The sequence below is a fragment of the Dreissena polymorpha genome, chromosome 4 (genome assembly GCF_020536995.1).
Source record: "Dreissena polymorpha isolate Duluth1 chromosome 4, UMN_Dpol_1.0, whole genome shotgun sequence".
NCBI lineage: Eukaryota > Metazoa > Mollusca > Bivalvia > Myida > Dreissenidae > Dreissena > Dreissena polymorpha.
The window spans coordinates 116,421,108-116,430,906 of record NC_068358.1 but is presented as its reverse complement, the minus strand read 5'-3'; the positions used below and the strand labels follow the sequence as shown (position 1 = coordinate 116,430,906).

General features: G+C 35.0%; 1 protein-coding gene across 4 annotated transcripts; it reads right to left on the bottom strand.

Moving 5' to 3' along the window:
* Positions 1-1,053: 1,053 nt before the first annotated feature.
* Positions 1,054-4,734, bottom strand: LOC127879433 (uncharacterized). Of its 4 annotated transcripts, none has more exons than XM_052426264.1 (5): positions 4,602-4,734; positions 3,345-3,527; positions 2,840-2,971; positions 2,427-2,560; positions 1,054-1,515 (listed from the first exon to the last, which is right to left on the bottom strand). In XM_052426264.1, exons 1-5 carry the CDS (start codon positions 4,713-4,715, stop codon positions 1,494-1,496), a joined length of 585 nt encoding a protein of 194 aa, XP_052282224.1. In that variant the 5' UTR covers positions 4,716-4,734; the 3' UTR covers positions 1,054-1,493. The 4 variants fall into 4 exon arrangements, with proteins under 4 accessions (XP_052282224.1, XP_052282225.1, XP_052282226.1 ...); XM_052426265.1 differs by having other exon boundaries at positions 1,054-1,512; XM_052426266.1 differs by having other exon boundaries at positions 3,372-3,527.
* Between the last annotated feature and the right edge of the window lie 5,065 nt (positions 4,735-9,799).

The following is a 9,799-nucleotide window of genomic DNA, read 5'->3' as shown; positions in this document are numbered from 1 at the left end:
CTCTACCTTGTGATGGTCAACTGTAGATTGTAAGTGTCAACTGTTCCTTGTTATAGTCCACAGCACGGTGTAATGGTCAACTTTACCTTGTGATGGTCAATTGTATATTGTGTCAACTGTTCTTTGTTATAGTCAACTGCTAATTGTTATGGTCAACAGTACATTTTTATGGCCAACAGTACGGTGTAATGGACACCCGTACCTTGTTATGGTCACTAGCAGCAATTAATGGTCGAAATTTCCTTGTGATGGTCAACTGTACATTACTTGTCAACTGTACCTTGTAATGGCCCACAGTACCTTGTGATGGTCAACTGTAACCTGTGCTGGTCAAATGCAGGCAATATGTGTTGTAAATATATTTTTACCGTTCCATCCTATGCATTAACTGTGTTGAATTTGCTCTTAACATTTCTGAAGGATTACTGATGTTTGCCTATACATTTAAATTCAAACAATTCCTTGTTGCTTTTGCTTTTAAGCAGATTCGTTTTCACAATGCAAATATATTTCAATATCATATTACAGCGTTATTAATCTCACATTATTTAGGATATGGTAGCGAATATTTATTTAAAAGTATATAATGTTTATCAATTTTGGGTACATAGATGCATAATTTGTTGTATTTATTCAAAAATATGTTTTCGATAAAAAAAAACAAATTTGCTAAAATAATACACTGCGTTTGTAGATCTATACAGTGCAGTACCACACACTGTACATCCAAGTCATCATACACATTATTTAAACTAAAAAACGCTTATTATTTTTAAATGCATGTTATCAATTATTATTGAATCAATTATTAATTACTTTGATTGAATGGAAATTAATATCCATCTCACAAGTAAATAACGACTTGCGTGTTTATTGAATCGTAATAATGTGTTTTCGCACGGAGTATTGAAGCATAATAGACAAGTAACTGACATGTCAATGGGTTCTATATACTATTTGCATTCAATGTTATAGAAGGCTCTCATATCAGATGCCTTGAAAATAAACGTGTTAACTTCAAACTCTAATAAACACAACTTCACCAAGAAAGTCCTATTTCACGTATATTTATTACTCTCTTCTTCAATACAAATTAAAATATACATGCTCTGTGAAAATGTGGTTTAATGCATGTGCGTAAAGTGTTGTCCCAGATTAGCCTGTGAAGTCCGCACAGGCTAATCAGGGACGACACTTTCCGCTTTTATTATTTTTTTTCGTTTAAAAAAAAGTCTCTTTAGCAAAAATCCACTTAAGGCAGAAAGTGTCGTCTCTGATTAGCCTGCATGGACTGCACAGGCTAATCTGGGACGACACTTTACGCACATGCATTAAACACCTTTTTCACAGAGCGCGGCTCATATGTTTTATCACTGTGGTAATGATCCAAATTCACAAGTATTGTAAGATGCACAATAATGTGTGTTTTTTTCATTTCTGAATAATGGCTGTATTGGCGTGTTCCATATTATATCATCCTCCTCCAGATGATCTCAATACCCAGTTGTGCAGCTGCTTAAAATGAGAAACAGTGACATGTATTTTTATTGACAATAATAGAAATACAAATATTAATATCAGTTCGCACAGGAAAGGAATGCGGATCATAAAGAAGATTCGGTATATTTACATTCTATACGGTTTTGTCTGTTAAAAAATTTAGAAACATAATATACATTATTATTTTATCTACATTTTAATGACGATGGCTTACAGCATTTGAATTATTAAACACAACATAAAATACAAATCGTGGCAAACATACATATTTTCATAATATTAAACGGTAAGTTGTATTTATATCTATTTCAGTTTGAAATTGTACATTTGATTTTAGAATTTATGTTTATACGAGCCCGAGTTTGTATCGAACACAAGTATAAAATACAACATCGTTTCGAATTATTCATGACCAAGTTAGACAATTCAAATAATCAATACATCAACTGGACGTCTGCTGTCAGAACGTTAGCATCGCATATCTCCACTTAACTGTAAATCTGGGATTATTACGCGCAAGTAATTTTTTAGTTTGCGGTCATCAATTCTCCAAACACATCGTGGTCATATAAAGAAAAATATTTGTTTCTATTTACGTTTTATTTTAGTCTTAAAAATGTGAATTGCGTCTCAAAGATCAAATAAATATAGGTGCATGCTATGATAAAGTCTTCTTACAAAATAATGGGAATGGGATTTGTTCTTAAAACAACGTGACCTTTGCGTTTAAACTTCTTTACCTGAAGACAATAGAGACCAAATAATAAGATTGCGGTAACCACCATATAAAATGCGAAAGCTATTTATATTCAACAGATACCAATGCCCGGACATAGCGAAATAATATGTCTCAACATTTAAGGGAAAAGCCAATACATGTATCATAATTTCCTCTTGCTATTTTATGACTATTAAGCGTTCCTTACTTAATGCATAGCAAACACTGAAGGCAGCCAATAGGTAGACCTTCTGACCACAGGTGCAAGGCGACCAGAAACTCTCCAGTGACGATGAACGGTAACGTTGGCAGTTTCGGTTTTGCGGTGCCTTTATAGTGTGCCTATCATAATCATGCACTCAAAATACTCAATGTAAAAGATAACGCGTGTATAAAAAAGAATACAAAACAAAATACATACTAAAATTATATTGAAACGACGCTGCGCACACACAAATAACCAATACGAAACTGTCTTATCTTAAATGAAAATTGAAATCCTTAAAATATCAATAAATTTAAATAAACAATTTAAATTATGATACATGATAACAAAATAACAAAACTCGTATAGAATACTGATTACAAAAAGTAATATCGATGTTATATTAGCATATTCACGTTTGGAATCGGACAGCGGAAGCCCCCCTGTGACAGCTTCTCACATACATCCTGGACGAAGCAGCGGTCCCCTAGCACATAGCACAGCTCAGTATAGCCATCATCGGAGATCACCTGAACGTTGAAACTTGCCTGCACATTGAAGGAACACGCTATAGCAGGAGTTTTAAAATCATTCCGAATGAACACTAGTGATAACGTCTTATTTTGAAAAATGTCTATATCCGATACCTGTTTAAAATTTGCTAAAAGTCTTACAGAAGGACACAAACTAAATAAGAACAAAGTTCATTCCAATACGGGTATGATGAAACAATCGAATAAGTATACCTATAACATTGTATATGTATGCTTGATACAAAACGGTTATTTCACATGGCAGCTTGTGCAGAGGAAACTTAGATCTTAACGGGCATATAAATGAATATAAGAAATAACATGTTAACTAATGCGCACTTAAAGAAAAAATCACTTCGCACTGGGCGTCTTGATAAAAAGTACACACCTCTAAGCGAGTCAAGTTCGTGAGTACCTCAACATCGTAAGTTATATCGAGATGCCACGTGTCCTGATAAATCGGTATTATCACCGGTTGCGGCAGAACAAAGTCTTTAAAAAATACTGGAACTTCTGTATTGTTGCAGTTCCAGCATCTGTGTTTTTGTTCATTGCCAATGTTGGTGTCCAGCTGAAATGTAGAGACATTGTTGTGACATTTATAAGCATAAGTCAGTGAAAGAGCGAGTGTGATTAAGGGTGCATCATCATCATTTTTCCGATCTTGATTGACCAACGTGAAAACCTTTGATTTTTTTTTCAAAAAATTAATACATTCTTGCAAATAAGTACAAAAGAAGAAATGTGTTTTGAAGTCGCAATTACAAAATATCACAGATATACAAAGTATTTATCAATCAAACAATGGAACGTACCGACCAAACTTCAATTAAGTAAAGAAAAAAGAAACCTTTTCAAACCTAGATATATCAATTGGACGGCTTAAAACTTGATGTATCCATATGTCTTGGAACAATAATCGGTTATCTATGTACTTAATCAGCTTCATCCTTAATGAAAACGAAAAGAAGGAAGTAAAGTCAATAAATGTTATTGTTGTATCAACTCGTGATTAAGAGAATTGTTATTTTAAGATAAGAACATGACAACTTTTACAAATGAGAACAAAACATTGCGTGTTTTGAATTTTTTTATTTGAATTGTGTATTTTCGTTCAACTATTATTCACATTGAAACATAGCATTACCGGTAGTTATATTATCCAGTACGAGTAGTAAAAGCTTATTTTACATAAAGCAATTCCGCGCAATAATTTATGAAGTGATGACATTATGTATTGAATACGGTACCATGTTCTTTTTTGCGCAGTTATTATACCATGCAATTTGAGGATAACTGTTTTTTTTAAACAAATCCTCCTCCTCCGGCTGTGGAATCGCATTACTTGGTACATTTTAACATGTTACATTTTTAAATTGTACGCGATTTGTCCGTAGACAATAAAGTCAAGAATATTATACTTTAGTGTAAATATCCAAGAGAATGCATTTACTTGCTTCATAAAACAGTTACTTGATAAATAGTTGAACACATAATGGACTTCGAATTGACCAGTACATTTTTTTATTAAAGCCAATTAACAAGGCCACTCAGTGACATGAAGATGAACTCACGTGTTTTAAAGTCATGTTTTATTAAAATACATAAGCATATTTTGAAAATATAATAATTATTAAAACAATACCTCGTTTGCTAAGGCTTGACTGTTGATGCCGAACCCATGCGATGAACACACTGACCTAGTGAAGTTAGACGAAAATGGTAGTAGCCAGAGTAGCGAAAGCACATTGGTAGCCATTTTGACGCGGAAATTATTGGTATCTTCAACGGGAAGAAAGTAATTGTGACGAGTGATTGAATTGTTTTAATTCATTAATAGAAGTGTCATATTATGGATCTTAAATATGTTTTCAACCATTAGAACTTTAAATTGTTATCAAATATAATATTAATGGATATATGATTAAAAAATAAACGCTTTGTTGTTTAAACGGGGAATTAAAAATGCACGTAAACACAATGTTTGGACAAGGTTTTAAGCGTTGCTTGAACAATTAATTTTAAAACCACTCAGACATAAATATATAAAATCTTACATAAACAATCAGTCTTAAATAGTAGATGACCGCATTATGATTATCATTTAAGTACTAACTTACTCTTAAGTAACGTTTTGTTTTGAATCGCTTGATCTTGTTTGGATTTTCTGATCGTTAATATTCCATGTTGTACATTTGTGTTTAAAATAACGGAACACGCTTCTCTACCAGTCTAAAGGGACCTGATAATAATATAAAACCTGCTTAGCCACATGAGACGTGTCTGTCAGTTAGAGGACGCGGTTTGCATTTTTGCTGAGGAATAGGACTAAAAAAACAACAACCAAAGCTGATCTAAATCAATTGTATTGCAACCATATACACAGTACCTGTTCTGATATTCAGCTATAAAATAAAAACAAAAAATTGATTAGATTTCATAAATGATCTAAAGTTAAAGTTCTGTATGAATATATGGTGTATACTTTTGTTATATAAATATGTCACTTGTATCTTTTGCTGTCAAAAGATTCACTCTGTGATCGTCACAAGTTTAAATCCGTTTAGTTGTAAATCTAAGTGACTGACAATTTTCTTGATTTCAAAAATCGATGTTTTCCCCCAATTAGAGTGTGAGGCGGAAAACTACAACGGGCGAGGCATGGTCAGGGGTGATAACCCCACAAAAGGGTTAGGGTAAGGGTTAGGATTAGGGGTCGGGTTAGGGTTAGGGTTGGGTTTAGGCTAACCCAAACCCTAACCCGACCCCTAACACTAACCCAAACCCTAACCCTCTAACCCCCCCTTGCGCAATACCATACCATGCCTCGCCCGTTGTAGTTTTCCGCCTCCCAATTAGAGTACGACATATCTTACCCGGAGATGCATATTAGAGTTAAGTATCATCTCCAGGTTAACTAGTAGAAACCTCCCTATCCTCAGTGACACTGGTACTGAGAGAGGCATAGAGGCCGGCACGGGTAACGTATCCAACGTCAACATGTCAAATAGCGAGGCCTGGGTAAGATTATACCAGTGGGTGCCTACACAACTTCAGATGAAATATAATTTTATCAATCACTTTATGATTGAAAAAAAAAATTGCAGTATGTTATTTTTATATAGTGTATGCTGTATATTAATAACATCAATACGACCATATTATGATTTTTGTGAATTAAAAAAAAAAATTCTTATCGAAAATGATATATCGCGATAATAAAATGCCACACCTGTAATATTTAAAAGCGGAATACATTGCATGTACGCCGTATTTAAATGAGTAAAATGTACCGATGCAATTATATCATTAATACTTGGTAAAATAAATTCACAGGAATTAATATATTCTATCTCGTTTTTCCTTGGGCGCTGGTCCGTAGCCTCACAATCAACGGGACCTTACTTGACCATCGTCTTTCCTTTACACTTCTCATAGATCGCATCGGTCACTGTTTCTAATAAAGCACCTCTTTGAAACAATCACGCACTGGGCTTAAATGAACCCCGTTTTGTGCCGAGTTATTTGCAGTTTCCTAGTTTTATTTGCAGTATACTATATTGTTAACTAGATGCCCACTGAAAGTAGTTTCATTCATATACAGTAAGAACATGGTATTACAATAAAAGTATTCACCATGTACATGTAAGAAATTAAAATCAGAACAATTAATCATTGAAATAACACTAAGGTAAAAAGCATATACCGTATAAAAAACATTATAATGTGGCTCTAGTCAATTATTCAATAAAACATATTCAACAAGACTATTGCCAAGCAATATAGTCCAATACCGGCTCCACCATTGTCAGAAATTCCAACATTGTCAGATTTATTTTTATTTGTTGCCATAGAAACCAGAATTTTTGACGTAAGAACAAAATGAAATGACATGCATAATGTCCATATTGCCGTCTATCCATGTTTCAAGTTTCATGAAAAAACATTAAGAACTTTTAAAGTTATCGCAGGATCCAGAAAACCACCATTTACAGCAGTATTTCTAGTCTATTTGTTGCCATAGCAACCATAATTTTTTACGTAGGAACAAAATGAAATAACGTGCATAATGTCCATATTGCCATCTATCCATGTTTCAAGTTTCATGAAAAAATATTAAGAACTTTTAAAGTTATCGCAGCATCCAGAAAAGTGTGACTGACTGACAGACTGACAGACAAACAGAGCGCAAACCTTAAATCCCCTCCGGTGAAACCGGTAGGGGACAAAAACACCACATTACATACTTTCTGATGATTTAAAAAATATGACATTACTCACATCTCTGATAATACACAATCTTCAATCGGTATCACGATCATCAAACATGGAATGTACAAGACACTATTTGGCTCTCAATTCAAAAAACATTATAAAAGAGATCAGGGGCATGGCTTTAAAAAAAAAGCATACGACGCATTAAAGTGATGATGAAATATTTGAAGAAGTGTATTTGTTTAGTGTCAAACACTGCGATTAATTTCTGTTAATAAGTATATTCCTGAACTTTCAATCTTTTAAATGAAGGAACATATTGATGATAAATGTCTATTTGTTGTCAGATTATCAAACATTTAGACGTTGCTTAAATTAATTGATAAACTTGATAAAAAAAGATCAAATATTATTATTATTCTCCCGGATTTTCTGGCATTATGCTGCCATAGCTGCAGTCGTTGTGGTAAAGACCTTGAGCAACTTATTCTCCTCCAAGCTCTTCTGACATAGAGCCGTTTTCAAGTTTGCAGCACTGAACATCAATGATTGTGATATCGACAACACCAGCAACATCAATGAAGTCAAGCTGTTATCGGCTGAAGGTCTTGGGAGAGATCTAAGATAGGAACAAGCTATTGGTAAAGACCGAGATCATGGACATATGCAACAAGAAAAAGGTTATGCGTGGGAAGTACATCAGTATGGACTCTATGACAGAATACCAGAAATCGAACCGGTAGTAGAGGAAGGAGATGAAGAGGCAAAGTGGGAGTGGATTGAGAGGCAATTTATCAATATTGACAAAAAGGATTACCACAGGATGCAGTTAGAAGGCATTGAGCATTCTTAAGATCATAAAGAAGGCAAAGCAGCCGAAGGCCTGTGTTTTTGCGACGCTGAAGGAAACCTTCTGACTTCAAGTGCCACAGTCCTGAATAGTTGGACCGAATACTGCAGCGACCTCTTCAACTACGCGCTTCGACCGGACCGCAGTCTCGTTCAGAACGAATCAAGACAAGAAGCGGACAGCTAAAGACCGTCCATACTAAGGCAGAGGTGAATGATGCAGTGTGCAGTCTGAACTAAAGAAAATCTCCTGGAGTGGAAAACCTCCCTTCCGAGCTTATTAAGCACAGATAAGAGGCAACGACTGCAGCAATGAAGGCGCTATGCAAGTAAGGCCGAAGAACTACTGGCGGAAGAACATACTGGGTTCAGAGCTAGGCGAAGCGCAGTGGAACAACACATCAACTGCAGAGTCATGATTAAGGAAGCTCTGAGAGGATTCAATATTAACGAAGGGCCGATGCACAAATGATCTAAGACCTCTACGGAAACGCCAGCAGCGAAGTCCTTCTCAACGGAGAGATGTGTAACTTTTTCAAGACATCAGTGGGCGTCCGTCAGGGATGTCGGCCTTCCTCCGTCGTGTCAAACCTTTTCCTTCAGAAGATTATGCAAGAGGCCTCCAAGACCACCAAAAATCTCCATCGGCGGAAGACCGATGAGCCTTCTAGTCAGTTTTACATGAAGTCGGAATAATAAATCATGGATCATTTTCCTCCCGTTAGGGTAGCGAGTCAAGTGTGTGACACTGATGGAATCTATTAAAGTTCGTGTGTGCTTTATTGTGAGTTATGTGTTGGAAGTGCGCAAGTGCCGAGTGTGATTAAACGTATACATAAAATAATGGAGCAGTATGGGTGAAATGGGAATGTGAGTTTAAAGCTTATTTTAGCGTAGCGTGTTGTGATGAGAGCGTTGTGACTTATAATGAGTTTATGTGGTTTGAAGTTTTTAAAGCGTGAAATTATAATGTTGAAATTGTTTTAATGCGAACAAGTGTACGCGGTTTTAAGTTATTTTTGCGTGATGTGATATGCTGTTTTGATTCAGAAAGATTGAATGTGGTTTTAAACATCTACATTTACGGTATTAAACAAATAACTGATTAAGATAGATTGTACTAAGATTTTGTGGTTGTTTGAATGAACATGCTGATTCTGTGATGTATGTTTGCAAAAATATTTATAAGCTTGTAGTGCCTTCAACAGCCACTTCGGCCACTGCAATTGACTGACCGCTGTATAAAGGCTTAGCTGTACATCTTGACGAATTCGATGAGAATATATATATGGTGTTTATGTTTACGCATAAACACTTGTTGACTGAAACAAAAACGCATTTTACAATACTCTTTTCACTTTATGATGAGCAAACGCATTCAGCCGTTTATACCTTTCACCTACTCATAACAATTCTCCTACAACTCTCGCGCAGTTATATGTCGGTGTTTTTCATGGACGTTTAATATGAAGTTTTGACAATGTATGTAACACGACGCATTGAACGATTTCAAGAACTTAATGAATTGTTAAAACAATTCAACAGTACATTTTGATTACAACACACAATGCAATATGTCAGTATACCAACGAAGAGTTATACAGACTCCTCTTATTTTAAAATGGCTTGCAAATATTAGTATAGTTGTAACTATAGTCTGTTCTAAAAATAAATCTTAACTCTTTCGTAAAAAATATAACGTGTTTTTCTGTTTGTAATGCTTATTGTCAGAACCACAAATTCGGCATTCAATGGATGTATCGAAATTAAACGCTTATA